At 42.0% G+C, this 14,023-nt stretch overlaps 1 protein-coding gene across 1 annotated transcript in view; it reads right to left on the bottom strand.

The window, feature by feature from the left end:
* The window catches only part of LOC135516060 (chemokine-like protein TAFA-5), a 175,722-nt gene extending 166,207 nt beyond the window's left edge, over positions 1-9,515 (bottom strand). Inside the window, exon 1 of the mRNA XM_064940061.1 lies at positions 9,129-9,515. Within this exon, the coding sequence (XP_064796133.1) occupies positions 9,129-9,240 (112 nt within the window). The 5' untranslated portion in view covers positions 9,241-9,515. The remainder of the gene's footprint in view (positions 1-9,128) is intronic.
* Positions 9,516-14,023: the final 4,508 nt, after the last annotated feature.

Below are 14,023 nucleotides of genomic sequence, written 5' to 3'. Positions count from 1 at the left end.
CAGAACGACAGATTTGTACTTTGTCAGCTCGGGGATTCAAACTTGCAACCTTTCTGTTACTAGTCCAACGCTCTAACCACTAGGCTACCCTGCCCCCCCAACATGTCTTCTAGTCAACAAACCTCTCTTGTGGTGACCCTTTGCAGGCAGTAGAGAAGTTGCCATTTCACTGCTGAATGAGATGTGAAAACAGAGCTACAAACATCCACAATATCCACCTGTTTAACAAGACAAGCTGGTAGTTTATAGTGTGACAGATTTGATTTTCTCAAAAAACACGATGCAATTTCTGTCTAATTTCCAATCACGCATATGTATATTTTTCTTATATATATTTTTAATTGATTATTTTCCCCTAAACCTACCACCCCTCCTGTATTTGGATGAAATGTATGGACAACAATACTTATGCTTATACACTACCATTAAAAAGTTTGGGGTCACTTAGAAATGTCCTTGTTTTTGAAAGAAAAGCTCATTTTTTGTCCATTGAAATAACATCAAATTGATCAGAAGGACAGTGTAGACATTGTTAATGTTGTAAATGACTACAACATTTGTAATGGAATATCTACATAGGCGTACAGAGGCCCATTAACAGCAACCATCACTCCTGTGTTCCAATGACAAGTTGTGTTAGCTAATCCAAGTTTATAATTTTAAAAGGATAATTGTTCATTAGAAAACCCTTTTGGCTATTCCATGCGTGAAATTGCCAAGAAACTGGAGATCTCGTACAAGGCTGTGTACTACTCCCTTCACAGAACAGCGCAAACTGGCTCTAACCAGAATAGAAAGAGGAGTGGGAGGCCCCGGTGCACAGCTGAGCAAGAATTACATTAGAGTAGATTGAGAAACAGGCGCCTCACAAGTCCACAACTGGCAGCTTAATTAAATAGTACCTGCAAAACACCAGTCTCAACGTCAACAGTGAAGAGGTGACTCCGGGATGCCGACCTAGACTGACAACGAGTTTCAGAAGAAAGTTATTTGTTTATGGTCATTTTGAGCCTGTAATTGAACCCACAAATGCTGATGCTCCAGATACTCAAGTAATCTGAAGAAGGTCCGTGTTATTGCTTCTTTAATCAGGACAACAGTTTTCAGCTGTGCTAACATAATTGCAAAAGGGTTTTCTAGTGATCAATTATCCTTTTAAAATTATAAACTTGTATTAGCTAAAACAACGTGCCATTTGAACACAGGAGTGATGGTTGCTGATAATGGGACTCTGTACACCTATGTAGATATTCCATAAAAAATCTGCAGTTTCCAGCTACAATAGTCACCATTAACAATGTCTACATTGTATTTCTGATCAATATCAGTAGTGTACTTCCAGCTTATACATACTACATACATTTTTCAGACAAGGTACATTTGACACTAGTTGTCTTTTTTTTATCCTTCAGCTACCCTCAACCCCTCCCATTTGTTATGTTTGATTGTTTGTTGTTTGTTTGTGGTTTGTGTTTGTCTCTGTAAACATTAACAACCGTGGTGACAGAGATGGATTGTCCTGGTGGTTTATTTCATTAAGCTATTCTCCTGGGTGTTCCCAAAATGAATTGTTTGGAACAGATGGAGCCAATAAAATAAGATCACCATATATGTGGAAGATGGGACACTGGGCTTGTAATTGAATAGTGCAACTTTATTTTTCCTAGGTGTTACCAGGTGTGAGGTTTTGGAATAGCAGATTGTCTCTGAATGATTTTTGATTTGACTTTTATCTTGGACCAACATAACTGGATCATTACTTCTCTAGAAGACCGGATTTACAGTGGGGCAAAAACGTATTTAGTCAGCCACCAATTATGCAAGTTTTCCCACTTAAAAATATGAGAGGCATGTAATTTTCATCATAGGTACACTTCAACTATGACAGACAAAATGAGAGAAAAATCCAGAAAATCACATTGTAGGATTTGTAATGAATTTATTTGCAAATTATGGAGGAAAATAAGTATTTGGTCGCCTACAAACAAGCAAGATTTCTGGCTCTCACAGACCTGTAACTTATTCTTTAAGAGGCTCCTTTGTCCTCCCCTCGTTACCTGTATTAATGGCACCTGTTTGAACTTGTTATCAGTATTAAAGACACCTCTCCACAACCTCAAACAGTCACACTCCAAACTCCACTATGCCCAAGACCAAAGAGCTGTCAAAGGACACCAGACACAAAATTGTAGACCTGCACCAGGCTGGGAAGACTGAATCTGCAATAGGCAAGAAGCTTGGTTTGAAGAAATCAACTGTGGGAGCAATTATTAGGAAATGGAAGACATACAAGACCACTGATAATCTCCCTCGATCTGGGGCTCCACGCAAGATCTCACCCCGTAGGGTCAAAATGATCACAAGAACGGTGAGCAAAAATCCCAGAACCACACGGGGGGACCTAGTGAATGACCTGCAGAGAGCTGAGACCAAAGTAACAAAGCCTACCATCAGCAACACACTACGCCGCCAGGGACTCAAATCCTGCAGTACCAGACGTGTCCCCCTGCTTACGCCAGTACATGTCCAGGCCCATCTGAAGTTTGCTAGAGAGCATTTGGATGATCCAGAAGAAGATTGGGAGAATGTCATATGGTCAGATGAAACCAAAATAGAACTTTTTGGTAAAAACTCAACTCGTCGTGTTTGGAGGACAAAGAATGCTGAGTTGCATCCAAAGAACACCATACCTACTGTGAAGCATGGGGTGGAAACATCATGCTTTGGGTCTGTCTTTCTGCAAAGGGACCAGGACGACTGATCCGTGTAGAGGAAAGAATGAATGGGGCCATGTATGGTGAGATTTTGAGTGAAAACCTCCTTCCATCAGCAAGGTTCATTGAAGATGAAGCGTGGCTTTGTCTTTCAGCATGACAATGATCCCAAACACACCGCCCGGGCAACGAAGGAGTGGCTTCGTAAGAAGCATTTCAAGGTCCTGGAGTGGACTAGCCAGTCTCCAGATCTCAACCCCATAGAAAATCTTTGGAGGGAGTTGAAAGTCCGTGTTGCCCAGCAACAGCCCCAAAACATCACTGCTCTAGAGGAGATCTGCATGGAGGAATGGGCCAAAATACCAGCAACAGTGTGTGAAAACCTTGTGAAGACTTACAGAAAACGTTTGACCTCTGTCATAGCCAACAAAGGGTATGTAACAAAGTATTGAGATAAACTTTTGTTATTGACCAAATACTTATTTTCCACCATAATTTGCAAATAAATTAATTAAAAATCCTACAATGTGATTTTCGGGATTTTTTTTCCTCATTTTGTCTGTCATATTTGAAGTGTACCTATGATGAAAATTGCAGGCCTCTCTCATCTTTTTAAGTGGAGAACTTGTACAATTGGTGGCTGACTAAATACTTTTTTTGCCCCACTGTATATGACACCCATGGCCATACATTTTTTTTAAGTAGCTCTATTTTTGACAACAGAGATCCATTATGGACTTTCTATCTTTCTCCTTTCTCTTGGTGAAAACTTCAAGTTTGATAGTTATAGATGTACATGTGGACAGTGGCTCAATTTCTTTACCCAGAAAAAGGCCCTTCGGGCAATGCCAGAAGTAGATTAAGACATTCAAACGCAAGCTTGTTTACCTACTAGTACTGCTTGGGTTTTGAGGACAGTTACTTTTCATCTTGCTGCAGAGATTTCAAACACATTGACATCTCAGGGAAGTTCCTCAGGCTAGGTAACAGGGGCTTGGGTTAACAGATGATATCCTATTGGGTTTTCCCCATGAACGCCCTGAGGGCTGAGTCTACAGTACTGAGGCTACAGAAGGCTGTGTTCCCCATGCAGCGCCAATACAGTGTTATTGATTCAGGTAGAGCAGACTGAGACATGTACATAAACGAACAGAACAGAGAGCATTAGACGATGCTTAATCTAAGACAGTGGGATATCTGTGGGTGTGTTTGCTGGTGTTGGAGTGAGCCGGGTATGCAGTGTACTGAGTGACGTGTATGCTGAGGATTGGGGTGAGTGATGTGTATGCTGAGGATGTGGGTGAGTGATGTGTATGCTGAGGATTGGGGTGAGTTATGTGTATGCTGAGGATGTGGGTGAGTGATGTGTATGCTGAGGATATGGGTGAGTGATGTGTATGCTGAGGATGTGGGTGAGTGATGTGTATGCTGAGGATTGGGGTGAGTGATGTGTATGCTGAGGATGTAGGTGAGTGATGTGTATGCTGAGGATGTGGGTGAGTGATGTGTATGCTGAGGATTGGGGTGAGTGATGTGTATGCTGAGGATGTGGGTGAGTGATGTGTATCCTGAGGATGTGGGTGGGTGATGTGTATGCTGAGGATGTGGGTGAGTGATGTGTATGCTGAGGATTGGGGTGAGTGATGTGTATGCTGAGGATGTGGGTGAGTGATGTGTACGCTGAGGATATGGGTGAGTGATGTGTATGCTGAGGATTGGGGTGAGTGATGTGTATGCTGGGGATGTGAGTGTGAGTCAGTGAGTGTCTAAAATTAATGGGGATGTGTGGTGGGTTGTAATGACTACTGAAGATGTGTGGGGCGGTAGTGACTCACAGTGGTGTGTTATAGGGGTTGGTGGTGCTCTCGTTCTATCGCTGGCAGCAGGTGTTACATCAGGACCAGGCATGATTCATCTGCTACTGCTGGATTTGACACTGAGGGTGGGAGGTACAGCAGGGGAGAAGGGACAAAGTGTACAGTCTTCCCTTCCCTTCACCCAACTTCTCCCTCTCTGCTCTCTCTAAGCACCCTGAGAAAAAATATGCTCCTGAGCTCCTACTTATAGACGAACTCCCACACAAAACACTGAAAACAGTGCACACACTCAAACACACATCAATACTCTTTTCCCATTCAAATACATGCAGTGATAATGATCCAGCAGCATCAACATCCCGACCTAACCTCCCAGTGCAGCATGTTAATGGCCCAGCGTTTGTTCTAATTTGCATGTTCACAGCCATCTGACTGATATTCATGTAGTAAACCAACAGAGGACCCCAGTCAGACACATTCCTATGGTTCTAACTAGCACTGTGCTAGCGTTATTGGCATTTTCTTTTATCTCTGTGGCCTCATCGTTAGCACTTCAAAGCTAACAAGCGGAGCCAATGAATGAGTAATAATAATATCACTGGAAAACAAACGCATCTTGAGTCACATCCAGAGGAGGGAGCTAAAGTGTACTGAATAAAACTGTCTCTATAACTAAACATATTTGTGTGTAATTCACTTAATAACAATAAATATCATCAGAAGGCTAAGGGCATATTTTAAACTAAATCAGGATATCCATGGGAATAAACTAACACCAGTCTTTGACATGCTGTTGGTGAATTAGGCTGAAGTGTCTCTCTCTCTCTCTCTCTCTCTCTCTCTCTCTCTCTCTCTCTCTCTCTGTGTGAGATGCTAATTTTGAGAGACAGTTACCATATGAGTCACAGCCATAATCACAGACCTCCCATTTCTCTCCTCTCAGCCGCTTATGGTCACACTTGAGCAAATAGGTGTCACTCGGAACATGTATTTATGGTCAATAGTACACTAAGTCAGATGACATTGCTTCAGTAACAGGATTTTCAAAAACAAGTACCTCCTTAAAACATTTTGCCAGTTATTTTCCAAAACTATATAGGGCTAGATTGTCCTTATTTTAACTCTGCCATTGCCTGACGTTGATTATCTGCGGGTTTATAATGCCTGTGGACTGGGCAGAATAAAAGTGATTTCAATGGGGTTTCCTCCATTCGGATTGTTTTATACTGTTCAATCCAACTCCAACAACAATAGAAAATCAGCATTTACATACATTTTGGCATTTCCTGCAGTCATTTGTTATCATTTCCACAGCCTCAATTCATCAGGGCTTGGACTCTACAAGGTGTCGAAAGCGTTCCACAGGGATGCTGGCACATGTTAACCCCAATGCTTCCCACAATTGTGTCAAGCTGACAAGATGTCCTTTGGGTGGTGCACCAAACTGTTGAGCGTTAAAAGCCCAGCAGCGTTGCAGTTCTTGACACACTCAAACCGTTGCGCCTGGCACCTACTACCATACCCCGTTCAAAGGCACGTAAATATTTTGTCTTGCCCAATGACCCTCTGAATGGCACACATACACAATCCATGTCCCAATTGTCTCCAGGCTTAAACATCCTTATTTAATCTGTCTCCTCACTTTCATCTACATTGATAGAAGTGGATTTAATAGGTTACATCAATAAGGGATCATTGCTTTCACCTGGATTCTCCTGGTCATTATATGTCATGGAAAAAGCAGGTGTCCCTAATGTTTTGTATACACAGTGTAGTGGGAAGTACTTTGAATACCTTGTTATTTGACATGACAATGAATGAAAAGGCCAGGGAAAAATTATTGTGAAAGGGTAGGAACCAAAGTGTTGGTCAGTGTTTCCAAAGGGACCCTAATTAGATGTTAGATTACATGTTTTCTCTTACTTCATGTAGCTAGCTAGTGCAAACTAACATATTTATGCTTGGCTTATTCCTCTCTGATTTAGAAGATACCATTGCACAAATAACATGATGAGCTTTGCCTACACCAGCACTGGTATCAGGCTGTATGAGCTAGCTAAGTTTGCTTTGACTATTTGTACATTAAACTAGCTAGCCAGCTTACTTGCGATTCGCATTAGCGACTAACACAATTTATTTTAACCACAACTTGCTAAGAAAAGACAAACTAGCTGTTTACAGACAGTACGATACACAAATGAATAGTGTGATTATAGAACGCTTGTGGATTTATATTAAGAACCAAAGTGGAAATCAGCATCGTTGCTAAAATCTTGTTGCATCTGACCATGAATACAGAGTGAACGGCATGGCAAGTGCTCGTGACTCCGTGGTTGTCTGGTTGAGCAACAACTTGACTAACGGGTCAGGGCTTGGTGTGGGAAGTGCATGGGGAAGCCACATGCGGGAGGAAAGGGAGAGAGATGACTTGAGTAGAAATGGAGTAAACTATTTTTAATAAATTACATTACACACGCTGGAGTGACGTATCACATTTAACAAACCAAACACTGAAATACCGTTATAGAACGTAAAGCTAAAACCCAAACCGCTCTGTGCATCAATACTGGTAAAATACAGTACACCGCCCTAGTCCAAACCCTCTCATCCAGCTGCTGTAATCACACACAGGCTATACTTTCATCTCATGCCCAAGAGGAGAGTTATGTCTCAGCATAACAAACATGGATCAGCTCTGGCTATGTCTCTGCTCTGTGACTCACAGAAGAGAAGCATGCGATACGTTGGTCAGCCAGTCCAGTCAGGTTCTGAGATTCATGTCAGAGACCACAAGTAGGTCAGGGCACTACTTCAGAAGCCATTTTGGATAGGGGGAAGAGTGCAGGAGAGACAGGCGAAAGTAGAAAGGAGAGACAACCTGGGGCAAGAGACACAGGACTGGACAGGAAATGGGCAAGGACAGGCAAGAGGGACAACAAGCCAGGACAAGGAAAGGGACAGCGGAAGGAGTCAGGCCATGGGGGAAAAGACGAGCCAGGAGGGAAGAAATGGACAAAAACATGTAGGTCAGGACAAAAGGGAAGGGACGGGGAGGAGAAAGTGAGGCAAAGAAGAAATCGTCAAGGAAAGGGACACAGGAAACAAGTGTAAAATCAAGTTAGAAACAAAAGGATGTTTAACAGTAGGGAAGATCAGTATGGCTCTGTAGACTGCTGACCAGAGCAAACAGCCAACATAGCAGAAGAGAACACCCCTTTAAACTTTTTTTTTATTCTCTTCAAAACCAGAATGTGGGTGGGATTTACTTTCAGGCTTTTCTTTTAAGCCTGCTACATTGTTTCCTTCCACTGAGGAAGAGTTGCTACACACACACTTGCACACACACTTACACCCCCCCCCCCCTGAAACATCCAGAGAAACACTGATTAAACAGCCACAGTCTCTATGTGATCGAAACACACAGGCCGTTCATTATCAAGACCAAAGAGAAGACAAGAAATGCAGATTCAATTCCCTCCTCGACTTTTGCTGCAGCCTATAATGAATCTAAGACCCTAGCAGAGGAGAGGAAATTAGTCCCATGTGGCTCAGTTGGTAGAGCATGGCTCTTACATGCCAGGGTTGTGGGTCAATTCCCAAGGTGGCCCAGTACGAAAATGTATGCACTCACTACTGTAACTCGCTCTGGATAAGAGCGTATGCTAAATGACAAAAATGTCAAATGAAATTCTAGCGAAAAAGAGGGATCTATTTTTGTGGTAAATGTGCCCCTAGACAACGGAATGATTATATTAGTCATTAGCTTAAGTGCTAACAAAATAACTTAGCTTGTAATAGGCTTATCGTGGTAAATGCACAACGAACGCTTCCTTTCTCATACGTTTTCACACATAACGCAATAGTGCCAGCTGGAGATTTCTCTCGAGTGACTCAGACTGGGTGATTGGTTCCCTGGAGGTGAATAATACTGGAATGGCATGCTATCCTTTCATGGTCAGAATACACAGATGAGTTAGGGCCAGCCATGAGACTAACCTGGGTGGCCTAAATAAAGATTAGATCAAATAAATACGAAATTAGATTTAAATTCATGATCAGACTGGTATTTTCTTCATTTAAATTTGATGATGATGAAGCTTCTCCCTAATGAGTTTGTCACAGTCCAGTGCAATCCAACTGCAACCAGGTGAAATACAGTAATAATCCAATTGCACAAACAGTGGCTGATGCATGACTGTCCTTTCCACAGAATGATGGTCACGATGATGAATTAAGCAGCAACTTTACAATTCCACGCATTCAACAGAGTGAGTGTGTTGCTCTAATTACTTGTTGTGTTCGTGTGTGTGTGTGTGTGTGTGTGCTACCGCGTGTGTGTGTGTAATTGTGCATACGTGCGAGGGCGCGTTCTTGCATGAGAACTGTTATCCCATAGCTTACTTTTGAAACGATATTAGCTCGACTGCAATGACAAAACCAATAACCCTTGAAGTGATTTCCGATAATGCTGTCGCATAATGTTCATGTCAAAGCAGCAGACAGTGACACCACGGTCACCCTATGGTCTACCGCCGCAGCACTTTATTAATATGAACCAATATGATCAGGGAAAACGAGTCAGAGAAAGATGAATTACCGCAGTAGATGATTAGGAGACTGGTCAACAGTATTACAGTCCAGAAAGTTGAAGACATCCTTGGCCAGGGGCTGGCATCCTTACGTTTAGTCAACCTTAAAGCCGGAGCCATTGAACAAAGCGATATTCTCTCACAAAAATCTAAAGTAATTTCACCAGCAAGGTCTTCCTCTCACGAAGCGCCTCTCTCCACATGTAATCCGGAAAAAACATGTTGAGAACGAACCTCTCATTGCAAAAGCTGTCATATGGCTATGCAGCCGGTGTGTAAAAAAGGCTGCATCTTCTTGAGGTTCATAGTTGATGAAAAAAGCTGTCTTGACACGTTTGGGAATTCGCATGTGTTGCAATTCCTTATTCCAAAAATAACCTACTTCTTTGTGATATTGGTAGAAGTATAGGCTAGTTCAGGAGAAAATCCTGAAATCGCAGTATGATCTCCAATATGCTTTAAAGGGGTGAAAGATGCAATCATGTGTACCGCAACGTCGTAAAGCTCCTCTAATTCAACTGTGGTAGAGGATGTGTGAATCGTTTCGGCTCCCAGGTAAAGACACACTGAAAATATGTAGTGCATCAACAATGTCCTTTTAAATCTGATAAAGAATAGTATATTGGATCTACCCTAGAAAGAAAGTAATTGGAGATCTCGACTCACTATCGACTGTTCTTAAACCCAAACTAGCAGATGATCAAGATCACCATCATGCGCACCGTTATTCTATACGGCTAGAATAAAACGGACGAGGGAGAGAGAAATAACGAGAGAGAGTGAGAGAAGGAGAGAGTGACCGCAGGATGCGTCGTAAATTCCCTCAAAATAATTTTGAGACTAGAATGTAAATTATATCACTGGAATAGAATAGAATACAAATACGTCTGACATCTGTACCCATAAACATCTAATAATGTGATTATTGCTGTATGTACAGGACATACATCAAGCAGCCCTCCCTAAACTCTCATACTGGCATGCTCACAGGTGGCGTGTGTGTGTGTGTGTGTTGATTTTTTTGGCGAGAGTACTGGCTATATCTGTCAGCGCATTTCCTGGAAATAAACAAAATCACACACACACAAACACAACATTATTTTTTTTATCTGTGCTGAACATAGTTTATGTCCTATAGTGCAGAAACATATTAAGAATGTCAGAGGACGTTAGTTGATTGATAGTAAACATCATTTATAGGAAAGGAATCCCATAGCGACTGTGTCTAAACCTGCCCTAACTCGAAGTTCAGCATCCCTTTGCTACTGGACAGCGCCACGACTCGCGTCTACTGGACAGCACCAGTGATGATCGCATAGAAGAGAAGTGCTGTTCTGTTTTTGGGGTATGAGCCACTATGCATTAATGACCTGAGTCATTACATCTAATTAATTAATACCCTAAATTTTAAATATGATTGTTTTTTATAGTAGGCATTCTATTTCTACGATAAGGCAGTATGTGGCTCCACAGCATCCTTGAATGGTTTATAGGCCTCTCTCTTGGTTAGAAGTTTGGCCTACAAACCATTCAATGACGCTATGGACTGGACCCACATACTGCCTTACCATAAAAATACAATCCTATTAGAAAAATGATTATATTTCTATGAGCCTTACTCTCTTACATACTTCAGTGATCTGAAAGACCCAGATCTCAGAGTTATGCTTAGTTATTCTAACAGACAAGAGCTGAGTCGGAATACTATTTTCCACTACATCAATTCCCCCTTCCCCCTCTCTCTTCTCACATCAGAATTTAAGCATTTTAAATTCTAAGCCTGTTTTAAATGGAAAGTAGTGCATGAATAGATGGTTGGAATGAGAGCCAGAGAGAGACAGAGCGAGAGAGAGAGAGAGAGGGAAGGGAGAGAGAGCGGTTGGCATGGTGCCCGCACTACACTGGCAGTGGGTCAGGTACAGCGGGCCAGGCCGCACCTTGGCACAAGGCACACTCACCCGCTGCGTTAACTCCAGCCAGGAGACAGGGCACGAGGTGTGGCTTACATATGTTTTTCATTCCCTCACATTTTTCTCACTGGTTTTTCCAATCACCAAATGCAGTCTGTTGATACGGTTAGAAATGACTAGGAATGAATAAACAGGGGTATGGTAGAAAAGATAAACCTTGTTGTGAATCAGTAGCTTAAGCTGCAACCCATGACTGATGGCATCCCCCTGTAATAGCTAAATCACAGCACATTTATTCTGAGTATTGGCAGGGAGAAGGTTGATCACATAAGCATCGTCCATACAGAATTAGGCCAAAATAGTTCATTCAAAAATCTGGTATTCGTCATTTTGTCATTCTGAAAGTGTGACCAAAGCTCTTCTTGTAAAGCCTACTCTCTTCCTAAAAGTTTGTGTTTGAAAACTGACTCCCTATTCCAATACTCTAACTTTGCTCTCAAATATGCTCAGGTCACAACCTTCAGATTTTACAGACTCCTTCCTGAAGTTTTGTTATTAGTTTTTGGGTTGTGTCCTATGGTGCGAAGACAGGGTTCTGTCTTAGGCTTATCTGTTCTGTAAGAAACCCAGACCCAGGATGCGTCCAAAATGGATAGCTGTTCACTATATAGTACACTCCTTTGACCATGGCCCATATTAGATGCACTATGAAGGGAATAGGGTGTCATTTGGGATGCAATTCTCGCCCTTTCTGTAGTGCTTCTGTTCTGGTAATACACCACTTAGTAGGGAGCCTCTCCTGATGCTACCTCGCACAGCCGTCTGTGATAGTGTGCATCCCAAATAGAACCATATTCCTTACAGAGTGCACTACTTTTGACCAGAGCCTGGTCAAAATTAGCACACTATATAGGCAGAAGAGTGCCATTGGGCATGCAGACTCAGCCCGACCTGACCTTCTCTCTCTGCTACTCTCTGCTATCCCTTTGATCTGGCTAGCTGTGATGACTTCCTCTTTATTGGGTCTAGCTGGATGGTGAAGTGGCTTTGAACTCAGCATGTCGCCCACTGAGCTACCCATGCCCACCGAGGACACTTCCTGATGGGAGAGATTTACAATACAAACCTACTGAACAGTAGGCAGTGAGACATGGTTGAAACAGAAACAGGCCGTTAGATAGGAGAAGTTTTACAGCTACAGAAATATTGGTGTATGGTGAAGTTGTACCTAGTCGCTGACCTTGGGTCAGTTTATCATTTTCACCACTGATGGTTAAGGCTAGGGTTGGAGCTGGTGAAGCTGACCCTAGCTCTGTACCTAAACTTCACCCTGGAACACACTACATTGTTCAAACAGGTTCTCACTAATTCCCTTTTATTCTAAAGAATCCTGAGGTCCATGAGAAATACAATCCGTCCATGCATGATAGATTAATCAGGTAGAATTTGTTCTCTACTGCTCTATTGCACTTGGAGATTTCAGATGAAATACTTTGTATAGCGTTGTATCCAGCAGGATAGACCCGCTTGTCTCTGGTGCTGTAATTACAGTCTGCTACAGAGGGCCTCTCCCAAAATAAGCCTCCAAACACATTCATTATCATGTTCAAGAAAATCAAGGAGGTTGTTTCTAGCTGAATGTCCTAGTTCAAAACACAATAGTTATACATGGGTAGACTTGAATGTCTTTTATTTTTTCATTCAATTCACCCCTTAATTCAGGGTAACATAGGCCTACTCTGCATCCCCAATGGTACTGTATTCCCTATAGTATTCCTTATGGGCCCTGGTCAAAAGGAGTGCACTGCATAAGGAATAGGGCGCAAATTGAGATGCGAACATGAACATCCTCCTGTGGATGATATACAATACTAGCAGCCAGAACAGACAGCAACAACATAATTAAACAGTGTTATTATACATGTTCCAATGCTTCCAAAGCTGGAATCGTCTATGAATACCTGAGTGCCAGCCAGGGTGACTGGGGAACTGGGCTGTGATGTGTGTGTGTGTGTATGTGTATGGCCTCTGATGGCTCTCTGCTCATATTGTGGGTGCTCTCTGATATTTTACACTGGCGAGAGAGAGATCCTTCTGATGACCAAAGTACTTCTGTACATCCTGTTCTCTCAGTGATCATCTTCAAGAGGGATGATGATGTACAGAAAATGAGCGCCAAATCTAGCTATACAGACAATGGATCCTCGAGGGAATGTAATAACAGTGATTATATAATGGCATTTGAGACATTTTGATGGTGCGATTATACGCCCGGTGATAATTTGCACTTAGAGAGCAAAATTTGGGACATTAAAATACCCTATTAGAGAGGTCACTACAGATACTGTGTCCTTACACAGAGTTTAAATGGAAGGAACTCAGTGACCTGGAAATAATTTAGTAGGCTAAGATTAACTTCACCTCACAATTTATCCAGTGTTAAATCAACACAGAGAGTGTTACATTTACTTCTGTTCCAGTGTCTATATGGGTCCAAACTTTTCAGTGTTAAATTAACACACTGCTCCATATTTCCATATTTCCCAGGTTGCCTTGCCTTTCGAGTGAATTTTAGAGTTACCACCCATGACTGTATTTCTTAGTGACAGAGACATGGTTGTTGCCTTCACCAAGTGATATCTTAAGCTAATATTTTATCATTAAAATTACATTCTTTACGGAAATGCAATACATACAGTATTTCATAAGAACGTATTTTGAAGGCCTAGTTTTTACCATAATATAGAGGCCTGAAACGCATGGTTTACTGGTCACATTAGGCCTGCAAGTCACATTATGCTGACTTGCAAAGTGATGTGTAATTCCTATTGGAATCCAGCCAGTGGGGATAGCCAACATTTTGAATTTTTATTCACCTGCATTCAGATTGACTGCCAGGACTGGGAAGACTAAAATATGAGACTACTACATAAGGCATCTGAACTGGAACAACCATTTTAGTAACGGGTGCAATAAATCCAAATAATATATTG

This window comes from Oncorhynchus masou, chromosome 27 (assembly GCF_036934945.1).
Source record: "Oncorhynchus masou masou isolate Uvic2021 chromosome 27, UVic_Omas_1.1, whole genome shotgun sequence".
In the NCBI taxonomy this organism is placed as follows: Eukaryota; Metazoa; Chordata; class Actinopteri; order Salmoniformes; family Salmonidae; genus Oncorhynchus; species Oncorhynchus masou.
This window is presented reverse-complemented; position numbering and strand designations above follow the sequence as displayed.